General features: G+C 44.2%; 1 protein-coding gene across 1 annotated transcript in view; it reads right to left on the minus strand.

Moving 5' to 3' along the window:
• Positions 1 to 3,918: 3,918 nt before the first annotated feature.
• Positions 3,919 to 14,582, minus strand: part of LOC128687317 (golgin subfamily A member 4-like) — a 177,275-nt gene continuing 166,611 nt past the window's right edge. The window contains exon 7 of the mRNA XM_070092798.1: positions 3,919 to 4,380. Coding sequence (XP_069948899.1) covers positions 4,372 to 4,380 — 9 coding nt within the window. The 3' untranslated portion in view covers positions 3,919 to 4,371. The remainder of the gene's footprint in view (positions 4,381 to 14,582) is intronic.

Below are 14,582 nucleotides of genomic sequence, written 5' to 3' on the forward strand. Positions count from 1 at the left end.
GTTGCATAAAAACGGGTATTAAGTCTGAAGTAACACATACAGAGTCTGTTTGGATAGAATTTTCAGAGGGGCATGAAAAACTGATTTTAGGAGTGATATACCGTCCCCCAAATTAGATAGGGACCAAGGGAGACTACTATGGGAGGAAATTAAGGCCACAAGGCACGATAATGTAGTAATTCTAAGAGATTTTAACTTTAGTCATATTGATTGGAATTTCTTGACTGGGAATTTAGAATCATACGACTTCTTAGAAGTAGTTCAGGATTGGTTTTTGAAGCAGTTTGTGACAGAACCTACAAGGGGAAATAACCTGCTAGACTTAGTTCTGGCAAACAATGAATCCCTTGTTAATAATTTAGAAATTTCAGAGGAACTGGGTGCTAGCGACCACAAATCAATTACATTTAGCATTGAATGGAAGTACGATAGTAGCGATAACTCAGTAACAGTCCCAGATTTTTGCTTAGCAGATTACGATGGGCTTAGAGAACACTTATCATCTGTTGACTGGGGTAATGAAGAGAGCTATCAATATGACAGTTTTCTGAACACTATACATGCTGCTCAAAGAACGTTTTTCCCATATAAAGAAATTAGATCAAATAGAAATGACCCAAAATGGATGAATAATAGGCTCAAATATCTACTAGGGCATAAGAAAGGAATTTATAGGAGTATTAAAAGAGGTGAGGGTCATCTTATGAATCAGTATATTGACATTAAGAGGGACATTAAAAAGGGGATAAGAAAAGCTAAAAGGGACTATGAAATTAAAGTTGCTAGGGATTCTAAAACTAACCCAAAAAGTTTTTTCCAGGTCTATAGAACAAAAGTTAGAGATAAGATAGGTCCCCTTAAAAATAACTATGGGCATCTTACTGACAAAGAGAATGAAATGTGCTCTATTTTAAATAATTATTGTCTCTCAGTTTTTACACAGGAAGACACTATTCCATAATTAATTTTTTTAGTTGGCTAGAAGAAGATAAATTATGTAACATCACAGTCACTAGTGAAATGGTTGTGAAGCAGATAGACAGACTGAAGCAAAATAAGTCGCCAGGTCCTGATGAGGTTTTTTCAAGGGTTCTTAAGGAATGCAAAATGGAACTCTGTGAACCATTAACTAATATTTTTAATTTATCTCTTCAAACAGGTGTAATGTCTGATATGTGGAAGATGGCTAATGTAATTCCTATTTTTAAAACAGGGGACAAGTCGTTACCATCAAATTACCGCCCAATAAGCCTGACCTCAATTGTAGGCAAATTACTAGAGTCAATTATAGCCGAGATTATAAGAAGCCATCTCGATAAGCATAGCTTGATTAATCATACTCAGCATGGATTCACAAGAGGCCGGTCTTGTCTAACTAATTTATTAACTTTCTTCAGTAAAGCTTTTGAGGCTGTTGTGGCCCGGTGGTCTGGTGGCTAAAGCTCCCGCTTCACACACGGAGGGCCCGGGTTCGATTCCCGGCGGGTGGAAACATTTGACACGTTTCCTTACACCTGTTGTCCTGTTCACCTAGCAGCAAATAGGTACCTGGGTGTTAGTCGACTGGTGTGGGTCGCATCCTGGGGGACAAGATTAAGGACCCCAATGGAAATAAGTTAGACAGTCCTCGATGACGCACTGACTTTCTTGGGTTATCCTGGGTGGCTAACCCTCCGGGGTTAAAAATCCGAACGAAATCTTATCTTATCTTACCTGACCATGATAAACAATTTGATATTATTTACTTAGATTTTACTAAGGCTTTTGTTAGAGTTCTGCACCATAGACTGTTAAAGAAAGTGGCAGCTCATGGCATTGGGGGGAAAGTGCTCTCGTGGATCGAGTCAAAGCTCACAGACAGGAAGCAGAGAGTGTCCATAAATGGGGTTAAATCCGAGTGGGGATCTGTAACAAGTGGCGTTCCACAGGGATCAGTCTTGGGCCCGTTGTTTATAATATATATCAATGATCTTGATGAGGGAATTACTAGTGATATGAGCAAATTCGCCGATAACACAAAGATAGGTAGGATAATTGATTCAAACATAAATGTTATGGAACTTCAGGAGGATTTAAACAAACTCTATTCTTGGTCAGAAAAGTGGCAGATGCAGTTCAATGTAGATAAATGCAAGGTTCTGAAGCTCGGGAGTGCCCATAACCCTAGTACTTATAAGTTAAATAATGTAGAACTAGTAAAGTAAAAGGACACAAGTGCAACTAATGTGACATTTTATTGTGGCAACGTTTCGCTCTCCAGGAGCTTTATCAAGCCATTACAAACAATACATGGACACAGAGGGTATATAAAGGCTCACAGTGAGGTGCAGTACTAGTGAGGTACCATTTAGATGTTCACTAGTGGTAGTAGTAGTAGTGGTAGTAGTAGTAGTGGTAGTAGTAGTAGTAGTAGTAGTGACAAAAGTAGTAGTAGTAATACAATATGGAAGAGCAATTAATTCGTACATGAGTAAAAGGATATAAAAGCTATTACTTGGGTAACATAAAAGTATGTTGGACAAATAAAGACTGGAAAGAGGCAGCCTGTTTCAGTGTTCACTCTCTGTAATGTACTTTGTGTAGTATAACAGGAGAGACTATGTGATGGCAGGGTTTACTGTTTTCAGGAGGATTCTTGCTAAGACTTCAGAGATGGTGAAGCTGCCGTTGTTTTGTTTAATTGTATTCGAAACAGCGATCAGTGCAGATTCGAGGCACCTGCGTCTGCGGAAATTAGTTTCTTTATTCACTAATTGGGCGTCTCTGAATTTCATGAGATGATTGGTAGAATTTCGATATTGTACACAGGCGTTGTTCAAGTTATCGTTCCTACATGCGTAAATGTGTTCATTGAGATGGGTGTCGAGGTTTCTTGCTGTTTCACCTACGTAAATCTTGTCACAGCCTCCACAGGGTATAGTGAAAACTCCTGTGTTTACTGGTTCGTCGTGCTTGGATTTTGTTCTGGTTAGATCTTTTATTGAAGTGCTAGAAGTGGTGGCGACTCTGGTGTTAGCTTGTGAAAGTACTTTTGAAACGTTCAGTGCAACCTGGCTGTTGGGAAGAATTATAACTTTGTTGGGAGTGGTGTTGGTGCGTGGAGAATTAATGATCTGAAGAGCTCTTTTCTTGCAGTCTTTGAAGAAAAAGGAAGGAAAATGTAGCTCAGTGAATGTTTGGTGAATGTACGTACATTCCTCGTCAAGAAACTCAGGACTACAAATTCGGTATGCTCTTAGGAAAAACCTGATGATGATGCCTCTTTTGGTCTTGGTATCTTGACTGGAATAGAAGTGTGTGAGATCATTTTTATTGGTGGGTTTCCGATAAACTTGAAATCTTAGGTTGTTGTCTACTTTGTGAATGAGGACGTCGAGGAAAGGTAGCTTGTCATTGGACTCTTCTTCTAGTGTAAACTGGATCGCCGGTTCAACTGCGTTAAGCCTTGCCTGAAGATTCCGTACATCAAAACGTTTGGGAGTTATTACGAGGACGTCGTCCACGTAACGTAACCAAGTGACGCTTGAAGGGATGATGTTGGCAAAGTGTTCGGACTCTAGGTGTTCCATGTATAAGTTGGCTAGGACGGCACTGATGGGGAACCCCATTCCTATGCTGTAGGTTTGTTTGTAGAGCTTGTTATTGAAAGAAAAACAGTTGAAATTAACACAGAGTTCAATCAAGTCAACAAAATCTCCGGGAGGTAGAGGAAGATTAAGGTCCTGATTGACTTTACGTCGTAGAACCTCGATGGCTTTTTTGGTAGGTACTTTTGTGAAGAGGGAAGTCACATCCAAACTGCTTAGTTTCTTGTTACGGATGGAGAGGTTTCAGATGCGGTTGAGAAGGTCGCCTGAGCGTTTAAGATGAGCGGGACTGATGGTCCCCAGAAGGCAGGAAAGATGTTTGGTAAGAACTCCGGCTAGTTTGTGTGGAGCACTGCCTATTCCTGACGTGATTGGTCTGAGAGGAATATTGTGTTTATGGGTCTTGGGTAAACCATACACGTGTGCTGGTTTAGGGTTGCTTGGTAACAAGTACAGAAGTTTCTTCCCTTCTCTAGTGCGTTTAAGTATTTGTCTGGTTTTGTATAGAAAGTCTTTGGTGAGCGTCTTCCACTGTTGAGTGCTGATGGGTTCGTATGTAGATTGATCATTCAAAAGGTCCATCATTTTAGTGTTGTAGTCACTGGTGTTGAGTATGACGACTCCACCTCCTTTGTCGGCGGTGGTGACGATAATGTTGGGGTCGTTGGCGAGGTCCTTAAGGGCAGTGATGTATCGTCTAGGAAGATTAGAAGGAGGTGGTTCACATAAAGCTGCAGTGAGAAGGCCCTGTATATAACCCTTCTGGAAGTTGCTGTCACTGTGTCTATGGTTCCTGGTAACAAGATTGAGTTGATAGTTAGGTTTGCGTATGTTGGTGGTAAATTTGAGTCATTTGTGGCATTCCACAAGGATCAGTTTTAGGCCCTCTCTTGTTCATAATTTACATTAATGACCTTGATGAAGGGATTATGAGTGACATGAGTAAGTTTGCTGATGTGATGAATGGTTTGAAAAACCGACAAGTTGAAGATTGAGACACTTATGCAGCATATGGGAATCTTAATTCAGGAAATGTTTCGCCACACAGTGGCTTCATCAGTCCAATACAAAGAGGAAGGCGTAAGGAGAGGAGGAGTATGAGGTAATCAGTCCCTCGGCCTGGAGTCGATGTGTTCAGTCCATCAATCTTGTAGAATGTACAGCATAGGGCCGTAGACGTGGCTTATATACTGTAGTGAGGTGAGGTGAAGCAGGCGGAGGTGGGGTCATAGTGGTACCATCCACTAGTCGAAGTAGGTCTTCGTCCAAAGGTTGAACAAGTGTTGAAGAATTCTTTGTAACAAGATCCCATGATGCTGCAGTGTCTGACAGTTGTGATGAATGGTTTGAAAAACCGACAAGTTGAAGATTCATCACAACTGTCAGACACTGCAGCATCATGGGATCTTGTTACAAAGAATTCTTCAACACTTGTTCAACCTTTGGATGAAGACCTACTTCGACTAGTGGATGGTACCACTATGACCCCGCCTCCGCCTGCTTCACCTCACCTCACTACAGTATATAAGCCACGTCTACAGCCCTATGCTGTACATTCTACAAGATTGATGGACTGAACACATCGACTCCAGGCCGAGGGACTGATTACCTCATACTCCTCCTCTCCTTACGCCTTCCTATTTGTATTGGACTGATGAAGCCACTGTGTGGCGAAACATTTCCTGAATAAAGATTCCCATATGCTGCATAAGTGTCTCAATCTTCAAGTTTGCTGATGATACAAAGATAGGCCGTATAATTTACTCTGAGGAGGATATCAATGAACTCCAGGACGATTTGAACAAATCGTCCAAATCGTCTTGGTCTGAAAAATGGCAGATGAAGTTCAATGTGGATAAGTGTAAGGTACTTGCTCTTGGTAAAGAAAATAACCATCGAAGCTATAATCTAGGTGAAGTAGAGCTTGATCATACAGAATGTGAAAAAGACTTGGGAGTCATGGTAAGCAGAAATCTAAAGCCAAGACAGCAGTGCCTTAGTGTGCACAACAAGGCCAACAGATTACTTGGATTTATCTCAAGAAGTATAAGTAACAGAAGTCCAAAAGTTATTTTACAACTCTATACATCACTAGTGAGGCCTCATTTGGATTACGCTGCTCAGTTTTGGTCCCCTTACTACAGGATGGACATAGACTCATTAGAGAACATACAGAGAAGAATGGCTAAAATGATTTACTGTGTAAGGAACCTCCTGTATGAAGATAGACTTAAAGCCTTAAATCTCCACTCTCTGGAGAGGCGTAGAATGAGGGGAGATATCATTGAAGTGTATAAGTGGATGACGGGCATAAACAAGGGAGATATTAATAAGGTACTGAGGGTGTCGAACCAGGTAAGAACCAGAAATAATGGATTTAAGTTGGATAAATTTAGATTTAGAAAGGACATAGGTAAGTACTGGTTTTCTAACAGAGTTGTAGATGCGTGGAACAGTCTTCCCAGTGGGGTGATAGAGGCTAGGACCTTGGGTAGCTTTAAGAAGAGACTGGACAAATATATGAGTGGGAGGGGCTGGGTTTGATTGGTGTCACTGGGTACGGGAGTTATTTCTTGGGTAGCTTCAGGTAGAGGTCGTTTTGATAAGGACCTGCCTCTCATGGGCCAGTAGGCCTTCTGCAGTGTTCCTCCATTCTTATGTTCTTAAGTTGTGCAAGACAGGTATACAATACCGACAAGATGAAAGCTAAGACACTTGTGCAACATCTGGTTATCTTTACTGTAACGTTTCGCCATCCAGTGGCTTTATCAATACAAATTCTTGGACATAATTAGAAAACAGAAAAACTATATACAAAAGAAGAGGTAATCAGTCCCTTCTAGACTTCTACAACTAGCCCATCAATTTGGAAAGGACCTACTTCCACTGGGGAATCCCGCCTACCAGTGACGATGCCCTCGTCTGCTACACGTCTCTCTTCACTGACGCCTATATAAGCGCCAGTCTCCTTACCTGTGCTTCAGAATCTCTACAACCACGGTGTTGTAAACACTACCTCCAAGGCTGAGGGACTGATTACCTCGTCTTTTGTATATAGTTCTTCTGTTTTCTAATTATGTCCAAGAATTTGTATTGATAAAGCCACTGGATGGCGAAACGTTACAATAAAGATAACCAGATGTTGCACAAGTGTCTTAACTTTCATCTTGTCGGTAATGTATACCTGTCTGGCACAGGTAGTACAAAGGTGTGAAAACTTATCTGAAGATGATGTAGAAGCATCAAGTAGTATGGCATGAATAAAGCACTCAACCTGTCCACTCAAACTGCCAAGAAGAGCAACGATGGAATTGGGCCTAAGAATGAAAAGTAGGAGGATGACAAAGATGATCCCATGTATCAGAAATCTTCCCTATGAGGATAGACTGAGAGCCCTGAATCTGCCCTCTCTCGAAAGGCGTAGAATTAGGGGGGATATGATCGAGGTGTATAAATGGAAAACAGGAATAAATAAAGGGGATGTAAATAGCGTGCTGAAATTTTCCAGCCAAGACAGGACTCGCAGCAATGGTTTAAAGTTGGAAAAATTCAGATTCAGGAAGGATATAGGAAAGCACTGGTTTGGTAATAGAGTCGTGGATGAGTGGAACAAACTCCCGAGTACAGTTATTCAGGCTAAAACATTGTGTAGTTTTAAAAATAGGTTAGATAAATACATGAGTGGGTGTGGGTGGGTGAGAGTTGGACCTGACTAGCTTGTGCTGCTGGGTCTGGTGCCGTGCTCCTTCCTTGAGTGGAGGTGGCCAGACTGGGTGGGTCATTGGGCTAATCCGGGGGGGGAGGGTTAATTGGGTTAATCCGGGGGGGGGGACATGGACCTGTTCCGCATGGGTCAGTAGACCTGTTGCAGTGTTCCTTCTTTCTTATGTTCTTAAATAATCGCTGCCATGAAGTTCAGGTACCACAGACCAAAGCTGACACTATATTAGAGCCTAGAGATCTATACAGCAACAAGAACAAGTGCGAGGCTCTAAATGAGTAGGGGGTACAAAATATTTAAAATAATGAGAGGAAAGTGAGAAAAGCCTCTAACTGGCCCCTGTGAGTGTCACTGAGACCCTCCCCAGAGGAAATTATGAGCATAGCCACCTAATAAAAGGCGGCATGAAGGTAAGGGAAAAAAAATCAGAAAACAGATGCCAAGGGTAGATAATGGGGGAGAATGGAAAAGATACAAAGAACAGACCATGTACCACTTGCCCAAATATGCGCGGACCACAGCATAATGAAATAAAGTATGAATGAAAGCCAAGAGTATGGAATATTACCGCCCATAAGTGCACTCTCGTTACATGTCTTACTGGGAAAACAATCAAGCGACTGCAATAAAACATAGCCAGACATATGAAGTCCAACAATGGAATGTAATTTCAGTTCTTGTAGACAAGCAGAGAAAACTGCAACACCACCACTTGGAACACCCTCCAATTTCCACTATATCCTCTGATAATTAACTAATATCTAGAGAGGATTTCAGGGGCCAATGCACCCCCCCCGCAGCTCGGTCTGAGACCAGGCCTCATGGTGGAACAGGGTCTGATCAACCAGGCTGTTACAACTGGCCGCACACAAACTGACATACGAGCCACAGCCAGGCTGGTCAGGTACTGACATTAGGTGTCTGTCCAGTGCCTTCTTGAAGACAGCCCGGGGTCTATTGGTAATCCCTCTTATGTATCCTGGGAGGCAGCTGAACAGTCTTGGGCTCTGGACACCTATTGTGTTGTCTTTCAGCCTTTATCATAAAAAAGTAAGACAAGGGCAACACAATAAAGGCAGCAGCCATGGGTTAGGGTGGTCAGCAAAGTCAATGTGTGGTGATAGTAGTGGGAAGGTTGAAGTGAAGTGTGGGTAGTCCAAAAAGATAGAGGGTGTAGAGGGTTGTGGAGGGTGAGACTATAAAGGTTGAGGAGGGAGGGGGACGTCGGTGTCCATCTCAAGTTTTGTCTCCTCAATAAAGGTCAATATAACCCCATGAGTTTATAAAGACAAGGAAGTAGCAAGAAGCGTGATGCAAGAGTGGAAGAGCTAGATGAAATGGAGGGAGAAGAGAGACATATGACTATCAAAGCTGTTAGTGTGTCAACGGGTGTCCTGGGAGTTAAGACTGGGTAAAGATAGGGAAAGTGGGGGTAAATGGCTTCAGAGGAAGAGATGAAGGCCCAGCAGGCTGTATGGAAGGAGAAACAAGGAAAGTGGAGGAAGACAAAGTAGATAGAATGGGTGAAGGCAAAGAGGTGGGAACATCAAAGGCGAGAACTGCACGAGGGAGGGTACAACAGAGCCCTGAGGAGTGCCAAGCCACACTGGAAGTATGTATAATGTTCGCCAAGATCAGGGTCCTGGCACGGGTCTTAATCTTGAGATGACCCATCTCTGGCTCCTGAAGGAGAATTGATTCTTCACTGTTGCAGCATATGCTGCTCAAGCACTGTTCCGGACAGTTCAGCTAGTGTGCCTCATAAGCGACTGAGGTTACTCCATCTCAGCTGTTTCCTGAGCTGGGGACTGGGCTCTGTCTGTTCTGATAATCTGCAGATTCATGGCATCCACTGTTTCCTGCTCTGTCAGTAAACACACCCTCAGGAGTGTGCTGACCATCTGCCGGAACATGCTCTGTTGTTCTGTGGAGGTGATTGTGTTGCAGATAATATCTGTGAATGTCTTGATGAGTGTTAAGAGATCCTCTCTGTTGGGGGCCTGCGTTGTCGGTGGGTTCGAAGCAGTGGATATTATCTGGGCTGTTGTAATCTGTGGGGACTGCTGAGGGTTGTATTTCTTCACTGTGCACACCGTGGCCTGTTGCTGTATGCCAAGTTGTGTAACCGGCATCTGCTTGTGAGGTGCAGCCACAGCCTGCATAGTGGCTGTGCCTGGCAAGGAGGCCAGTGGGGGCTCGTGTAGTGCCGTCTGCTGATTGCATTGCCCAGATGTTTCCTGTTGGCGCCGCCTATTCCTCATGTTTTTGTTTCTTCGTTGCGGTAGTGGGGGAAGATGCTCCTGTTCATGACGCCTGGTTGAGTCTTCAAGGGTCGGAAATTCCTGGGCATTGAGTTGGGTTGCCTGATGAGAGTTCTGCAGTATCGCAGGATTCTCTGCACCCATCGTCTGCTGAGGGTGATGCTCTGCCTTCCAGGCCTCACGAATTCTAGTGAGCCTCTCAGGGCATCGAGGGTTCCAGGCATGGTGTTTCTGCCTGCAATTTGGGCATCGAGTGGGTGGCGATGCATTCTTCAGCTTGGTGATGCATTCCTCGGTAGGGTGGGGCTGGCTGCAGAACACCGCAGATTACTCTGTTTGGACAGAGTGCACCCAGGTGTCCGTAATGCTGGCACTTAAAACAGCGAACTGGTTCTGCCATGAAGGTCCTGACATCGTACCTGCCCCAAGAACCGAGGTCCAGCTGGGATGGCAGCGGTCCTACATGCTGAATGAGGACCTGCCGGGTTGGTGCATTGCCTGCCGATTTTGCCTTGAGACGCTGAGCTGACACGACACTGGGATGAGCTGCTACTGCCTCGATGGGCATCATCAGCGGGTATCGCATCACAACACCCTTGGTGACCTTCTGCCGAGAATCCAGTTCCTCCAGGGTGAAGGAGCGGTCTGTCTCCATGACTTTCTTCAAGGTGATATGCATTTCCCTGTTGATAGGAGTCAGTATTGGTTCTCCCCTCAGGTTGAACCATATCTTGAACCTCAGTTTGTGCCGTGTTTCCAGGTGTGTAACCACACCATAGTGGGTTTTGTGTTCCCCATAAGCTTTTACCTTGAATCTGGAAGGTGATTTGAGCTGGTTTACCTGCTCCTTGGAGGGACGGCGTGTCTTACTGTTCACATTGATCCATCCTTCCGTATTCTCTGGCTGCATGGTTAGGCTTGTCAGAACTGGAGACTTTTCTTCTGATGACATGGAGTGGTCTCGCAACTTCTTCGCTAGGATTGCGCCCCACATTTCTAAATCCGAGTCGTCCATTTCTAAATTATTATTATTATGATCAAAAAAGAAGCGCTAAGCCACAAGGGCTATACAGCATCCATTTCTAAATCCGAGTCATCTGTCGTGTCCCTGGAACATCGTGACCTCTTCCTTTCGGCAGAAGCCATGTGTCTGTCCACGTGGTGCCGGACTGTGATGATGGAATAAGAGATCCATGTTAATCTTTCTTGAAGACAGGGTCCAGTCACTGCAATAACATAGGACAGACCCCTCCAATTCCTCGAAACAACAGATTTCATCTTCTCTCAAGTTGAGAGGACATCAGCCAGTATACACTTGAACATCAAAATGGTATACAATACCGACAGGTTGGTAGTTAAGACACATAGGCAACTTTATTCCGAAACGTTTCGCCTACACAGTAGACTTCTTCAGTCGAATACAGAAAGTAGGCAGGAACAGTAGAAATGTGAAGACGATGTAATCAGCCCATCATCTTGTCAGACACTACAACACATGGCCTCTTGGTACAGAAAACACCTTGGACAACCCTTTCAAGTGAGAACTGTTGGATCTGAGAGGGACCTGACCTCTCAGTGGCTACATTCTCACTACTACTACTACTACTCTGCACCTCTCCTTCCGGCAGTATTTAAGTCTCCGCACTGTCGCTTGATCTTCAGATAGTTCCTGACTATGGAACTGACCTTCTCCAGGCTGAGGGACCGACAACCTCAAAATTCTACGACTTCAAGGGTGATGGACTGATTACATCATCTTCACATCTCTACTGTTCCTGCCTACTTTCTGTATTCGACTGAAGAAGCCTACTGTGTAGGCGAAACGTTTCGGAATAAAGTTGCCTAACTGTTGCCTATGTGTCTTACCTACATACACTTGGTGAGCTTTACCTCAATTTAGCTAAGTGGCAGGCAGGCTGCAAAATGGATTATCATTATCTGATGCATTTTGGCAGGAGCAACTCCTGCACCTTTAAGTGTTGGCCCACTAATATATATATATATATATATATATATATATATATATATATATATATATATATATACACACACATACTGGGTAGGGCATAATGTCAAACTTTTCCTATATAAACTACCTACATAGTACTGTAATGTACAATCATTATTTCATTTTTTTTTTACCATAATTTACTTCTATTGTTATATTTTAATTATTTATTTACTGTATATAATATATACATGGTAGTGAACTGTATTGTAAATTTTACATCGCATACAGTATATGTTACTGTTATCTTTATGTATTGTCGACACAGTGGAATGGGAGAATACCACTGGTAGTGTGATCCTGCCAGAATGTAGTATAACCTATACCCTAAGTAAAGAGAAACAGCTCTGGAGCATGTGTAATACGTAGCTGGCTGGCTGGCCGGGAGGGAGGATGGTGTGTGTATGTGTGTGTGTGTACTCACCTAATTGTACTCACCTAATTGTGGTTGCAGGGGTCGAGACTCAGCTCCTGGCCCCGCCTCTTCACTGATCGCTACTGGATCCTCTCTCTCTCTGCTTCCTGAGCTTTGTCATACCTCTTCTTAAAACTATGTATGGTTCCTGCCTCCACTACTTCACTTGCTAGGCTATTCCACTTGCTGACAACTCTATGACTGAAGAAATACTTCCTAACGTCCCTGTGACTCGTCTGAGTCTTCAGCTTCTCGTTGTGACCCCTTGTTCCTGTGTCCCCTCTCTGGAACATCCTATCTCTGTCCACCTTGTCTATTCCCCACAGTATCTTGTATGTCGTTATCACGTCTCCCCTGACCCTTCTGTCCTCCAGTGTCGTCAGTCTGATTTCCCTTAACCTTTCCTCGTACGACATTCCCTTGAGCTCTGGGACTAGCCTTGTTGCAAACCTTTGTACTTTCTCTAACTTCTTGACGTGCTTGACCAGGTGTGGGTTCCAGACTGGTGCTGCATACTCCAGTATGGGCCTAACATACACAGTGTACAGTGTCTTGAACGATTCCTTATTAAGGTATCGGAACGCTATTCTCAGGTTTGCCAGGCGCCCGTATGCTGCAGCGGTTATTTGGTTGATGTGTGCCTCCGGTGATGTGCTCGGTGTTATGGTCACCCCAAGGTCTTTCTCCCTGAGTGAGGTCTGTAGTCTTTGTCCACCTAGCCTATACTCTGTCTGCGGTCTTCTTTGCCCCTCCCCAATCTTCATGACTTTGCATTTAGCTGGATTGAATTCGAGAAGCCAGTTGCTGGACCACATGTCCAGCCTGTCCAGGTCTCTTTGCAGTCCTGCCTCATCCTCGTCCGATTTAATTCTTCTCATCAACTTCACGTCATCTGCGAACAGGGACACTTCAGAGTCTATTCCTTCCATCATGTCGTTCACATATATCAAAAATAGCACTGGTCCTAGAACTGACCCCTGTGGGACCCCGCTCGTAACAGGCGCCCACTGTGATACCTCTTCACGTACCATGACTCATTGCTGCCTCCCTGTCAGGTATTCCCTTATCCATTGCAGTGCCCTCCCTTTTACATGCGCCTGATCCTCCAGCTTCTGCACTAATCTCTTGTGGGGAACTGTGTCAAAGGCCTTCCTGCAGTCTAGGAAAACGCAATCTACCCACCCCTCTCTCTCGTGTCTTACTTCTGTTACCTTGTCATAAAACTCCAGGAGGTTTGTGATACAGGATTTGCCTTCCATGAACCCATGCTGGTTTTCATTAATAATCTTGTTCCTTTCCAGGTGTTCGACCACTCTCCTGATAATCTTCTCCATGACTTTGCACACAATACATGTCAGAGACACAGGTCTGTAGTTTAGTGCCTCGTTTCTGTTTCCTTTCTTAAATATGGGGACTACATTAGCTGTCTTCCATTTCTCAGGTAGTTGCCCAGTTTCAAGGGATGTGTTGAAGATTGTGGTTAGAGGCATGCACAGCATCTCTGCTCCTTCTCTAAGGACCCATGGGGAGATGTTGTCCGGTCCCATCGCCTTTGAGGTGTCAAGGTCACTTAAGAGCTTCTTCACGTCCTCCTCAGTTGTTCGTATGTCATCCAACACTTGTTGGTATATTCCCTCTTGATGTTCCCTTCTGTGCTGTCTTCCCACAGCCCTTCCTGTCTCTACTGTAAAAACTTCCTTAAATCTCCTGTTCAGCTCCTCACATACCTCCTGATCATTTCTTGTGAGTTCTCCACCTTGTCCTTAATCTGATCACCTGGTCTTTGACTGTTGTCTTCCTCCTGATGTGGCTATACAACAGTTTCGGGTCAGTCTTGATTCTCGATGCTATGTCATTTTCATACTGTCGCTGGGCCTCCCTCCTTACCTGTGCGTACTCATTCCTGGCTCTGCGACTGATCTCCCTATTTTCGTGTGTTCTCTGCCTTCTGTACTTCTTCCATTCTCTACTGCATTTTGTTTTTGCCTCCTTACACCGTCGGGTAAACCAGGGGCTCATTCTGGTCTTTCCGTTGTTACTGTTGCCCTTGGGAATAAACCTTTCCACTGCCTCCTTGCATTTTGTTGTTACATATTCCATCATTTCGTTTACTGGCTTTCCTGCCAGTTCTCTGTCCCACTGGACCTCCCGCAGGAAGTTCTTCAACCCTATGTAATCCCCTCTTTTATAGTCAGGCTTTTCCCATTCAACTCCTGTTATTCTCTCCACTTGCAGCTCCACTATGTATTCAAAGCACAGAACCACGTGGTCGCTAGCTCCTAGGGGACTCTCATACTTGATGTCGTCAATATCTGAGCTGCCCAGGGTGAACACAAGGTCCAATCTTGCTGGTTCATCCTCCCCTCTCACTCTGGTAGTGTCCTTAACATGTTGGTGCACGAGGTTTTCCAGCACCACGTCCAACATCCTGGCTCTCCATGTTTCGGGACCCCCATGTGGCTCCAGGTTTTCCCAGTCAATCTCCCTGTGGTTGAAATCCCCCATAACCAGCAACTTTGCTCTGCTGGAGTGAGCTCTTCTTGCCACCTCAGCAAGTGTGTCCACCATTGCTCTGTTGCTCTCTTCATAT

Source organism: Cherax quadricarinatus, chromosome 40 (genome assembly GCF_038502225.1).
Source record: "Cherax quadricarinatus isolate ZL_2023a chromosome 40, ASM3850222v1, whole genome shotgun sequence".
NCBI lineage: Eukaryota > Metazoa > Arthropoda > Malacostraca > Decapoda > Parastacidae > Cherax > Cherax quadricarinatus.